At 31.0% G+C, this 14,624-nt stretch overlaps 1 protein-coding gene across 1 annotated transcript in view; it reads right to left on the bottom strand.

Annotated features, from left to right (window-relative positions):
• LOC145296001 (exostosin-1-like) overlaps positions 1 to 14,624 on the bottom strand; it is a 598,928-nt gene that overhangs the window by 363,715 nt on the left and 220,589 nt on the right. Inside the window, exon 2 of the mRNA XM_080142012.1 lies at positions 11,534 to 11,608. Within this exon, the coding sequence (XP_079998138.1) occupies positions 11,534 to 11,608 (75 nt within the window). The remainder of the gene's footprint in view (positions 1 to 11,533; positions 11,609 to 14,624) is intronic.

Below are 14,624 nucleotides of genomic sequence, written 5' to 3'. Positions count from 1 at the left end.
CACTGCCAAGAACCTTTTCTAAGGAAGTATATTGACAATTTACAAGAAAAAAAGAAAAGAAAAAGAAAAGAAAAAAGACAAACAACAAAGGATTTCACTTGTCATTTTGTTTCTTCCCCCCCCCCTTCATACAGTGTTCTACGTACAGTGTTTACAATCCACTTATGGCAAAGAGATATTTATTTGCTGATAATTTAATACAGCATTTTTTTTTTTTTTTGGTGTTCTTGCTACAAGACAAACAATTTTCTAATTAAAGGGGTTTGCTCCAGTCAGACGAGCAGTAAAGAGCACTTCATAAACCACTCATGTCTAATAATCTACATATATTGATTCAGCACAATCGTCATACATCGTCTCAATGACAACGGATGCTGAAGCGAAAATGGCTTTCATTTCCCTCACCAGTTTAAAATAATAATCGAGCAACTGTTGCAATGAAAGGTTTTATTAAATCTTTCTATGGTTTTCCTCTTTATCGATAGGTTTCGATACAGAGACATAATTGTCAGGTTATGCACTATTTAAATGCACACACACACACACACACATTGCTTCACGTATACACATATAAGATGATATATTGTGTATATATTTTCAGTATTTACTTCAACAGTGCTCAATTCGGGAGTAGAGTTTAATAACAGTAGTCGAAAAAAATGTGTTTATGGCAGTTACGTTACAAGGAGAATCATCAAGCTAAGCACATAGACGCCTCTGTATAGTCTACTTGCCATCCATATATTTTCATACTACTCCTAACATCCTCATCTTGTGTATAACGTTTTGGCTGATGTAACCTCCGACCTTTTTCAGGTGTAGCTTATCAAACTCTAGAATCTTTCTTTTCGGACTCTGGAATCTGTACAGAATTCTAAGCGGAATCTTTTATTTAATCCACAGGGGTCAGCATACCTTTGTTCGAACTGAATAGAAGTCTCAAGCAATCAACCCGCACTGAGAATTGAACTTTCAACCTCCGGAAGAGTGTAACTCGGAACTTAATTTTGCTTCATACTTTATCTGCTACACGATAGGTCCTTGCAAACAATTTTAATATTAATATACGATGCAAACAGTGACAGTTTTTTTTTATTATTATTATTTTACTAGTGATCGTTGTTTTAGTAAAGCACTACTTTTTCGAAATGGCTAAGGATGCTGTAATGGTGAATTGAATATGCAAATGAGTTGAAAGCGGGCAATATAAATAAGCATTCATTTTAGCATATAGGTCATTTTAAAATTCAGCTCGTTGTATTGTGTACCGAGGACTGTGTAAAGAAGTGAAGACTGAAAAGACTTCTGTGCCTGTGTAATACTAGGAAGAAGAAAGACTTGGTATTTGATGACGATTCCAGTCAATGTTACAGCTGATTTAATGGCATATCAACCCGAAGAAGAACCACAGCATCTTAAAGAATATTAGTAGCGTAAAACCTGATCTTGTTTTTAGACGTGCAATCTTGCTACTTATAGAGTTATGACAACAGAATATTCTTTTCGTTCTTTTGACTCAAGTATATATCCGACACAGTAAGACACAGTCAATCAACCGAGAACCACATCCGTCTATATAGAAACGTATAAGATATTAACGGATATATACGCAAGAGTCAAAACAATGAAAACAATATGCTGTTGTCACAACCCTACTTATTGCTACATATAACACTACATATTTAAAATACGTGGTAACAATAATAATTGTCAAGAGACGGACAAAAGAAAAACCCTCCACCGAAACAACTATCCAGAGAGCATGACATCACCTCCAAGAAATCTAGAGCCAATACAGAAGGACATCACCTGAAAACTCACTATCATTTATATGCAAAAAAAAAAAAGAAAAAAAAAAAAAGAAAAAAGAATCCAAATGTAATTCGTATGACATCATGGCAGTATTCAGGAGAGACTTCAATCTCGGAAAGCATCTTGTCTGAGTTTAGCTCTCTATGGAAAACGTCAAAACTAACAACTATGTAAAAAAAAAAAAAAAAAAAAAAAAAAAAGAGGGGAGGGGGGTAAGATATATGGTCCATTAACAGTAAGTTTAGAAGAACACTGGAAGGCTGTAATATGTGTAGATTTTGAAAAATTGGGTACGGCTGACCAGAAATGGAGGAAAAAGGGAGAACATATATTTTTATGTGACAAAATAAAAATCACCAACGGAAAACCGCAGTGGAGAGTAAAACGACACAAAATAGCAGTGCATACGTTGGCCGCTGATGATTTACTAAGCAGTCCTCATATGACACATATGATAGGTCAGCATGAAAAAGTGTGTGTGTGTGTATATGAGAGAGAGATAGAGAGACTAGCAGGCCGCCCGCCTTGCCTGACTGTCATAAAATACGCTTAAAAATAATATTTTAATTCATGCAGATTATATATTTATTCATCTATTATAGACAATTTTCTATGCATTATTATATAGAACCTAATATATAGTAGTGGGACCAAAATTAAAATTATATATGTATGACTTGGGTGTCATTAGTTAGAATCGAAACCAAAATATACAATTCTCCACCCTCATTCCTTAACCTCTGAGCCACGCATATATCTATCTATCTATATAATTAAATTGTTATCCCCTTTTTTTAAAAGACAGGATCGACCGATCGAAGACAAGATTCAAGCAAGCAAGAAAGTACGCCCGGACAATCCAGAGTTTTCTTTTTTTTTTCTCTCTCTCTCTCTCTCTCTATATATATATATATATATATATATATATATATATATATATATTACTTTATTTTGGAAGTTTATTAATTGAGATGGGGGTACTAATATTACGTTAAGTATTTTAAACTTCTGTTTTTACAAATTTTATATATATTCTTTTTCTTTTCTAAATTCTTTTTTCCTTTTTTTAATCATATATCTTGAACTTCGTAGCGGTGTTTGATGAATGTCTATCATCGTGAGTTGTTTAGTATTATGATGAAAGCATATTCTGCAATCCAATGAAACATGTGTAAGACGCAATATAAAAATGTACTAACAAAATAGAAAAGCAAACAAAATTTATGAGTCTGAATTGATCCCATCTTTCGGCATTTCAAATGAATACTACTGGTGCGTGTGTGTGTATGTATATATATACATATATACACAAACACACACAGAGTATAAACTCGAGATACGGTGGCTCTAGAATACGTTTTTTTCTGGTTACACTGAATACAATGCTTTTCCGGCATCTACTTACGGCATTTGCCCCGCCTTACAGTGTTATTTGCTTGTATACATGTGTATTATATACTGTACTGTATTTTGTTACTAATTTTTAATGCTGCATCCCGGAGTTTTACTACACACGCACACACACACACAGGATGAGCCAAAAGTAGGTGGATAGTAACAAAACATTTATTTGGAGATCACATATATGTACAACTACATGTAATAAGACAATTGTATTAATAATATTCATGAGAATTAAGTCATTTACCAACGCAAGTGCTCAAACTGTTTTCTTTCTGGATTTATACATCTTTGAAGCCTGCTTCATTTGATTTTTCCTTTGGCTCACCCTGTGTGTGTGTGTATATATATATATATATATATATATATATATATATATGTGTGTGTGTGTGTGTGTGTGTATGTGGCGTGTGTATTTTACATTATATATATATATATATATAATGTATGTACACATACTCACATATACTGATGTATGTATAAGTTATTAAAATAAATATAAATCGAATAAAAGATGGTGTTAAGCACCTGCACATACACAAAAGATAATCGAAATGTGCAATGCAGATAAATTAGAATCTGCTGACCTTGCCAGCTTAGGTAGGTTAGCCTCTGGTCATCTGTTCAGGTAGAAGCCATTGGCTTGTGTGGACAAGTCTTCAGCATTTAATAAAGTCATATTTATATATATATATATATATATATATATATATATATATATATATATATATATATATAAGTAGTCATCATTTACTTGTAACGCTTCCGGGCCTCAGACATAGCCATCACTGTTATCTGTGGAAAGACCTTAGGAAATGGTGAAAAATTTGGCAGTTTTACCCACAGCACCAGGAGACAGTTTTGGCAAAGCAAAGATGAACATTAATAGCATTCATGGCCGGACAACAACAATAACAACTGTTACGCTGCTATCATTTTATTGTTGTAGAATTTGATTACAAGAGACAGAATACCCACAATGACAACCTTTCACCCTTGGCTGCCTCCCCCCCTCTCTTAAGAAAATGGTAAGATACTGACTGGAAACTGGAAAATTGGAATCCGGCAGATGTCTGTGATAGCTGACATGGATCAATATACATCGACAGCACTAAATAGTTAAATTCCTCTTCATTAACTCTGCAGAGACAAGAAAGGAATTTACCAAATTTTATGGCCGGCTTCACTTGAAGTCAAGAACGTTTACTTGCACAAAAGCAATTGAAACCTTAGGACCTTTGCGCATGACATATTTCTATGACGCACATATGTGCACACTTACGTATATAATATTGGCTGTCAACCTGCAAATGATTAATATCACTTCCAGGAATAATATTACTGGAATGTATGGGAGAGATCACATGCATCAAGGTGACTTATTCATGTAGAGAAGTTTTTTTAATATCGTTTAGATAGTTATGCAAATTAAGCATTCAAAAACCTATATATATATATATATATATATATATATATATATATATATATACACATACACACACACACACACACACACACACACACACACACACTAGCAGGCCACCCGGCATTGCCCAGTCATAACATACACTTAAATATATTTTAATTCAAGCAGATTATGTATTTATTATTACAGAGAAAACGCTCTATCGATTATTATATTAAACCTAATATATAGTAGTGAGATCAAAACTATATATATATATGTATATATATGACTTGGGTACCATCAGCTAGAATCGAAACCAAAACATACAACTTTCCACCCTCATTCCACCCTCTCAGCCACCATACACATTCCTTTTCTAAAAGATGGAATTGCCTGATTGGCAAAGACAAGATTCAAGCAGGCGAAGACGTTCGGATGGTGAAGAATTTATATATATATATATATATATGAGAGAGACAGAGAATTTCAAAATATAGTGTATTTTGACTTAAATAACGTGCTTGGATAGTAATATAGGGGTGGTAATTTTTTAATAAAATCACATTTATTTACTATATATATATATATATGAAATAAGATTTTCTATTCAAATATAAATTTTGAACAATGTTTCTGTATTCATTTATTTATTGCGGACTATTATCCAAATCTTTTAGTTTTTGTTTCCCGACATTTGGGCCAACTATTCGTCTGGCCTTCATCAAGTGGTTACCGCGACCACCTGTTTCTTTATATAGCATAATACTTCAAAAGTAGAGCTATAAATACTCTTACCGTTTTAACCACTTTTTCTTTATAGGAAACAAAAACTCATTATGTTCGTCTAAAAATTCCTTTATTGAACTGTACTAAAGTTCAATATATACGTTAATTACTTTCTCCTAAGATGGGTACTCATCAATGCTCAGATATACAAAAAAAAAAAAAAAAAAAAAAAAAAAAAAAAATGCCACATCTAAAGTGGAAATAATTTTGTTGCAACATATTTTCATTTCATGGATCTATATAAAATGTTATAATATATTTTACGTATCGATTTTCAGTATTTACTTCAACAGTGCTTTATCACATAAGTTATGAAAGCATACATAACAATTAAGTTGCACAATCTTTTTCGCATTTCATCCCTGTACTTACTGAGATGAAATGTGGAAAATTCTATGTAATATGATTGCTACATATATCTTCATAACTTACTAATGTATATTTCCCCAAATGATGGAGGCGAGACGTAAACTTGCTGCTATGGTTTCAAATGATCTGATATAGCAACAAGGGAAGACTTGATTCCAAATATTTCTCATACATTATATCTCTCCTCTTTCGGAAATAGGGTACGATTATGAATATTTCCAGTATCAAAGGATACTTATACATTGAAATTTACTTTATGTATGAAAACAGATATAACAGAGGGGATATAACATAGAAATATTTGCAATCAAGTCTTTCCTTGCTGTTATTTCAGATCATTTGAAACTGTAGCAACAAGTTTTAGTCTCCCCTTGATCAAGGCCAGAGATTTTACGGAAACATCAGATATTTTGTAATTCATATGAAAAACTATGAAAACAAATGATTATGATTGAAGCATTTTATGACTGTAAAAAAAGTGCCAAAAATAGCCTGTGGATGATGGATTATTCCTTTAATGTGTGACCTTAAGGGTAAATATCACATAGCCCACCACACATTTTAGGTAATTACCTTTCTAACGAGCCTTTATTTGTTAAATTCTGACCAATAGTCGCCGAGATTTGGAACTTATAAAATTACCAAAAAGGTGGTATATCTATTATACGGATATGCCTACACTGAGAGCCAAATCGAATATGGAAATGTTTATATCTTTGGTTTTATGAGACGAAACTACATGAAAATTTGCAGGCGTTTTGAAGATTATAATACTATTCTACGGTTAAAATTTTATAATCATTGGTAAAAAAGAACCTATATTTTCAAACCTAGAAATTATGCCTAAATTTGCCTACATGTTTATATATAGTGTTCTGCAAGCCAGCTTCAGTTTTGCTGATTAGGTTGTCTCCCCTGTGGTCTTGCCAAGCCACTTTATATATATATATATATATATATATATATATATATATATATATGTATATGTATATATATATATATATATATATATATATATATATATATATATATATGTATATATATATATATATTCCTCCATGAAAAGTTGAATAGGCTTTGATAAAATAAAAAATACCTTAAGAAGCATCAGAAATTTTTATGGCATCTACAATTTATCATTTTGCCTTAAAATGTTTACTAGTCCCTCGCTACAGAATAAACTCCTTCTAGTAGAGTTTGAGCAATTTATATACGTTGGAAATTTTACAGTTCAACAACAACGTTTATTGAAGGAAAACAATACAAAAAAAAAAAAAAATGCTAAACTTTGTATCCATCAACAGAACTTTGGTCTGCCTGGGACAAAATAGCAATATGTCAAAAAAGTACAAAAAAAAACATTTTCTAATGTGTGTGCGTGTAAGAAAATCGATAAACGGAATAAGCTAAAAAAAAAAAATTGATATACCAAATTTTAAGGCAAAAAATAATCTTCCGGGTCCTTTAGAAGATAGGAAAAGAAATTGGATATGTAAAAAACAAAAAATGAAATAAAAAAATAAATTATATGAACAAAACAAAAAACAAATAAGCAGCCACAATTTTTGTTGTCATATTTATGAGGACAACAAAGAAAAAAAGACAGTGAAAAAAAAAAAGAAAAAAAAAAGCGAATTATTTTGTTTTTTTTATTCTACTAAATCAAATCATGCGAGATGACACAATTGTTGACTTGGCTTATTGAGACCCGATGGTCAGATGAGACCTGACAGATTCAGAAAATATGTTGAAATTTCAATTGATAAGCTAGATAGAAATACAAGTAATTTATTACATAAATTGTGAAAATTTATTTAGAAAAAAAAAATTTTGTTTCTGAGGTAATCCTTATATATATATATATATATATATATATATATAATATACGCAGATCATAATGTTATAATCATAATCTATCCGCCTTGACATTTATATAAATGTTAATTTTAACTATTTCTCGCGGTTAACATTGACCGTGTGGTTTGTTCTTTGTTAATGGAGCCAGAGATGGCTTCGTGGTTGGGTTCGAATCTCCTCACCAGCTGTAATCATAATTCCTGCAATGATGATATGTTAATGTCCGTAGGTATTAAAAATAATTATAGTTATATATATATATATATATATATATATATATATATATATATATATATAAAACTCTTTTAAAAATAATAAATAATAAAAATGTTATATACGTCCAAATAAATTATGGGCGACTTTCTAAGTCAATAAAAATGAGCTTGGAGGCGAAGCCACTATTTAACCATATTTATCGTTAAAAAAACAACAAATATATATATATTATTGCTAAATAGTATATGACTAAACTTACTGTATATGTCCTGCTGATTCAATATTATATAGAATTCTAATTCTCTTTCCCATATTAATTGATGTCGTCTTAGGGGTTGAATGTCAGACTGCAAAGTCCAAAGTGACTTTGCAACTGCATTCACATTCAATTGAAAGTAATTATTTTACACACTAAAAATTGCATAATCATGAAACAGTATTGTCTATAGATACATTTTTTTTTAATATTGCACACACACACATATATATATATATATATATATATATTACTAGCAGGGGTGCCCGGCGTTGCTCGGGTGTTTGGAGGTGTATGCTGTGCAAAAAAAGCAAAACAACAAAAAAATGGTTAATTTTTTAAAACTTTGACCCCTATTATGACCCCTTAAAATTTATTGTTTCGGGCTCAAATCACTTTATTAAGTTAGATCCATGTTCAAGGAACCTAAATCTAAAATTTCAAGTATCTAGACCCAAAATTGTCGGAGGAGTTTGGTAGAGTTCTTAAAGCCAAATTTCTGGCTTACACCCGTCACATCGATTTTCCCAAATCTCAGTACCCGGTATTTCAAATTTCGAGTCTATAGACTAAAAATTGACAGAGTTATTGCGTAGGGAAATGTACACAGACAGACAGACACACAGACAGACACGTTCACTTTTATAGATATATATATATATGCTATTTTAATTTTTCAAGAGAAAAAGTTAGTTGAAAGCTTACTAGTAATTAAAGAATGGGAACTCAAAATATAGTAAAGGAATAGAAACAGGACTTTTAGTGTAAAACATTTTTATTAATTTCAAGCTATTGTTTTGGTCATATTAAATCATTTTTTTCTAGTGTGAACATTAAATGTTCAATAGGTCTCATCAGTTGGGTTTGATACAAAAAAAAAATGGTGAATATATAGACAAAATATTCTTAAAAAAGAACTGTTCATACATATAGTTAATAATTTTCTTCAAATCTGATATAAAACGGAGACAAAGAAAATCGATGCAAAGAAGAATTCAGCTGCTGATTGCATCTCACAATAAAAGTGTTATCATTGTTGGTTTAATAATATTTACATAAGACATGAAAATAGCTGTGACGTTATTTGGGCCATCTGTAACGATAAAAACTTGCTTTTCCTAAATTAAATATTGGTAGGTTAATAATTACAACTGAACCTTCCATTTTTTTTTTGCTCTCAGAGATCTAACAAAGATTTGGTTTAGTAATTTTGTTTTACGGTATATCAACCCTTTCTGAGTTATTTACTGCCGAATCCAGTCATTTTAGAATTTTTTTTTTTTTTTTTTACAGAAGAGTCACCACTTTTCAAAGCCAGAAGCCACTCGAGGATAAGGGCTAATGGTAGTCCAAGGAACAATATCGTAGTAATCGTTAGTAATGGAAATTTGGTAAATCGGATTACTTAAGAGGCCAGCTCATCAAGAACTTGTTCACTTTTTGTTTTATGCATCAAGTTCTTTATATCTTCAAATATTTATTCATGTTTAGTTTGGTTGTTTTGTAGAGAAAAATTATTGTTTTTTTTTTTTGTTAATTTTTACTGCGCAGAACATGATTGAGTTTTATGAAGGGAAATGTAAAAACAACAAAAAAGAAAACAATAACATCAATGTTAGGTCAGGATACCAGTTATCTTCAGCTAGTCTTATCTCATAGCACCAAGAAAGAAAGGCGAGACGTTATTTGTGCGATAACTACGAAAGACTGATTTCCGTGAATAAATGTTGATAGGAAAAGAATTACAACATAAACTGAAACCTTTCATCTTTTTTTTTTCACTTTGCTTTCACCACAAATCTAACACAAAGATGTGAATGTGAATGCTTCAGCATACAGAACATAACCGTCAATCACAGATCCATAACGTACACATAAGCAATCAAGTTTGCATTACTCGTTTCTATAAAAGAAAACAATAATAAAATAAAGTAACTTTCATAAGAGCACTACTTCACTAAGTAGGGAAAAATCTTGCTTTATGTAGCTCTTTAGCGCCATGTGTGAAGGCGGCGAGAGGCAAGTATTTGTTGTTGAATTAATTTGGAGTTTAAGCTGACAAGATTGGAGTCTGGTAAATTTTACTTGCTAGCATTATTGTTCTTGATGCCAATCATGTATAACACTAGGAACTTGTCAGTCAGTAGAAATGAGGAGCAGTCATGTTAAACGAACATGAAATAAAAAGGGGAATTCTTTATTTGGCGCTGTGGTCAGCTGCAGAGGTCCTTTGGAAATGGTTTTTGTCTACAGTGTGTTAGTTATTTTCTTAGGCGACAAATCTAATCAATGATGGAAATAAGCAAGGGCTGAGCAAAAAAAATAAAAAATCAAAAAAAATCAGGGAAAGTTGAAGCAAATGAAAAGAAAATTGTAAAAATAGCAAAATAAAAGGAAAAAAAATTAAATGTGGGAAAAAAAAGTTAAGGGGAAAAAAGTTTTAAAAAAGAGGAAAAGAAAATACTTTTAAAAAGAGGAAAAGAAAATAGTTAAAAAAAAAGAGGGTAAAAAAGAGGAAAAAATAATTAAAAAGAGGAAAAAAGGTTTAGAAAACAGGAGAAACGGAAAAAGTTTAAAAAAAGGGGAAAAGAAAAAGTTTTTTAAAAAAAGGTAAAACGAAAAATTAAAAAAAAAGGGGGGAAACGAAAAAGTTAAAAGGAAAAGAAAAAAATTATAAAAGTTAGAACAAAGAAAAAAGTTAAAAGCATGAAAAAAACTTAAAAAAGCAAAGAAAATCTTTAAAAAAAAAAAGCAGAGAAAAAGTTAATCAGAAAAAGTAAAAAAAAAAAAAGAGCAAAAAAGTTTTAAAAAGGCAAAGAAAAGGTTTAAAAAAAGAAAATTAAAAAAATATATATTTATTCATTAAACTTATCATGCGATGAAGTGTTTTTTCTTTTGATTTGAACTTTTTCCCTTTAATTTCTAAAAGTTTCTTAAAGTTTTTCCATTAAATTTTCGTTATATTTTTGGAAACAAAAAATAATTTTCATTGAGATTACCATGCGATGTCAGAGCTTTGATATAAACAAGAAAATATCAAAATTGATTTCAATTAATATAATCTTACTTTTACTCTGCCTCACAACCAATCAAAGCTAAGTACATCCTATATCTTAAAAATTGGATACCATAAAATTGAGAACAAATCATTAAAGCTGGATTAAGTATATTTCTATTAATTTGTTCAATTTAAATGATGTGCCCTTATTTCTACTAGCATGTTGCCTTGCTTATCCACTATTCCATAAACTAATTTTACATTTTGTTTGGAATTTAAATTTCATATTTACTTTCTCATAATGTAGTAGGACTAAAAAAAGGTAAAATGGTGTTAAAAGTTTCTTATTCAATCCAGGGTAACACCGGGGCTTCTTACTTGTGAATAATTTTTTTTAAATATAAAAAGAAAAAAAAAAAATGACACTTACCTAAATGATCCTAATCTCCTTCCTCTTGGCACAAGGCAGAAGGTTGCATTGTATAGGAGCTTTTTGTAATCATACCTGCAACACAAAAGAAAAACAGTTAAACATTTCTGTTCACTAAGATTTATAAATATCTATTTATTTACGATTATATAAAGGAACTGTGTGTGTATGTGTGCGAGTTCTTTCCCTATGGACTCCGAAATGGCTGGGCTGATTTGAAAAGAAAAAAAAAAAAAAAAAAATATTCACAAATGTACTTCATGTGATTTTGACTAAAGTTAACGCCCTATACAACCTAACATCGCAAATGCATTTAAGTTTTATTATCACACAAGCAGAAAGGCTCGGCATATAAAATCAACAGTAGGTTCTTTGATATGACGGGCATGTTCGAAATGAATGTTTCTGTTTAGAGCACAATTGAACCATGATACCTGACTTTTGCATTTTAAACTTTAATTCAAGCCACTATATATAAAATTAATTTCATAAAATCAATAGTAGGTTCTCTACAGTGCAATGTAAACTACAATGTATTGCGGACTAAATCACCATGGGGAGACATGTGAAGCTTACTCCTAGTACACCGCAGTGGGTCACAAAGAGTAGGCTATTTTGATTGTAAAAAAAAAAAAATGAACTATTTCATCGATTTTGATGACAAAAATATGAGAGTGTGAAACATTCGTTGATCATCATTCAATCTCGGCCAACGTCGGGTCTCCTTGCTAGTAAAAATATAAAACACTAAATTATGAGTGGAATCTGTAGAAATTTCGTCATCTGTTTTATACTGTCGCCATGCTTAAAAATATTTGCACTATTGACGCCCGGTGTGAATGCAGAACCCACAATAATGCTGTTCTGCTTTTGTTCAAACTGAAGCATAATTATCTAAGTTTATTGCAGTTGATTAATGCAATTTCAGAATATATCTTGTTTTGGGGGTCTACTTTGAAATTTGTGATATATTTTTTAGTATGAACACTCGGTATGAATGTAAGCCCCATGATTGTGCCGTCTTTAGACAAAACAGATACTACACTTTCATTCTAAGCCTGAAGGTTAAAAAAGTGTATTTTAGTTTGTGTTTCATTCTATATACCGCAACGACATCAGACTAGATTGTACAACTTTTTGTTTTTTGCATCTTATTTATGGTGATCAGGAAATACCATTTTTTTGAAAAATGGTGATTTGTTTGGTTTTCTTCACAACATATCAACCCTTTGAGTCATTTAATACCAAAACGTTGGTTGTATTATGATAGATGGAAAGTTGAATGCTATTCATTTTTCAAAGATACCTTGTTATAAACCTTTATGAGATTCACCGCGTAGGGTTCCTGATATTCAGACTAATGCGTCTCCTCCTTTAAGAGTGAAACTACTAAAGATTACTACGATATTGTCCTACTAACTACTGTACACTCATTAAGCCTTATCCTCGAGTGGCCTCCAGGCCTTGATAAGTGACGACTCCTATGTATATATAAAAAAAAAGCCCTATTCATTGAATCTGTGTTTATATTTAGGAGCAAATAGAGACTGGGGGAAAATCATGAACTTAATATTCCCAAGATATATCCTCCTCCAGGAGAAGCTGGTTCAACCCACTTAATATTAATGCCTTTGACATACATCTCATAAGAGTTGGAATTTTTTTCTCAAGTTCCTTCATAAACTTTATAATCGCAAGTGTAAAAATTTAAACATCATGGAATGCTGAATAAAAAAAAAGCTTACTCAAGTGGATTAAATAAAAGGGTTCCGTTTGAAATTTCACAAAGGTTACCGACTACAAAATATACACCTGAAGAAGGTTGAAGAGTAGGAGAACAGAAACCAGGACTCCAGAGTTTTGAAAGGAGTCCGACTTGTAGAGAGTCATATTTTATAATCTCTGCAGAATTAACAGTTTGACTATTGAAAGATTTTTAAATAAAGAGTCGAGGCCAGAATTTTTGAAATCTTATGCATTGGAGTTGGAGCTTATAACTCCTAATTTTACAACCCTGACCTAAACGGTGAGAAAAAACCCGTCTGATGCCTAAATAATGAATATTTAAAAATGAGACTAAATATCAGAAGCTAATGAGCAGATATAGTTTTTCTTTCATTATTACAAACACAAATATAGAATTTCTACTTGCCTTCCTCCATACTGTTCTCCACTCCCAGGAAAAAAAAAACAAAAAACTGAATTCTGATGTTTAGTCTAAAACATGTAAATAGAATCAAAGACGGCATCTAAAGAATATGCCCCTGGGGTGTAATAAAAGAGACTTGTACTCCTACTCCCTAGTTTTTATCCAAAAGATTTTACACTAATAATAAAGGTCCTTCAAGATGCATATCTTTTATTCATGTGAATGTGTGTTTTCAAACTACATTATTAAAAGAGCCCGCATTGCAGGGAGATATTTTGCAGATGAAAAAAAAAAAAAATGGTAAATTCTTGCAACCTAAGTTTTAACTGTAAAGCACAATCATTCGAAACGGTTATCGGAATCGGAGATTAATGTCTTCTTTGGTTCATTAGAAATGCTGATTAAAACAGAACACAAATATTGATGAATTGGAACTGGTGTCAATATTGCATGAAAAAAAAAATTGATTTTATTAAATTCAATCAGGAATCTTGTGTTTCAAACTATTATGGCAAAAACAATGTGCTAGCAAAATAATTGGCAGAAGATAAAACAGTAAAAAAAAAATAAAAAAATAGCAAGAATAAATTTGAACATGCGTCCAATCTTGCTATAATTTAGCAAAGAAAAATACCATAAAAACTAATTTCAAACTTGAGTATAACCGAAAAAAACAAAAAAACTTTTTATATAACCTAAGTATGGGATACTAACACAAATGCTATCTTAAAACTTAAGCATAAACTAACACAAATGCTATTTTTCAAACATAAGCATAACACACACACACGCACACACAGAAAAAGCTATTTTTTAAAACTTAAATATAACACACGAACAGAAATACTATTTTTAACACTTAAGTATAACAGACCAAAGAAAAAGCTATTTTTTTTTAAACATAAGCATAACAGACAGAAATGCTTCTTTCAAACCTAAGCA

Source organism: Euprymna scolopes, chromosome 16 (assembly GCF_053919585.1).
Source record: "Euprymna scolopes isolate OS-2025 chromosome 16, ASM5391958v1, whole genome shotgun sequence".
Classification (NCBI taxonomy): Eukaryota; Metazoa; Mollusca; class Cephalopoda; order Sepiida; family Sepiolidae; genus Euprymna; species Euprymna scolopes.
This window is presented reverse-complemented; position numbering and strand designations above follow the sequence as displayed.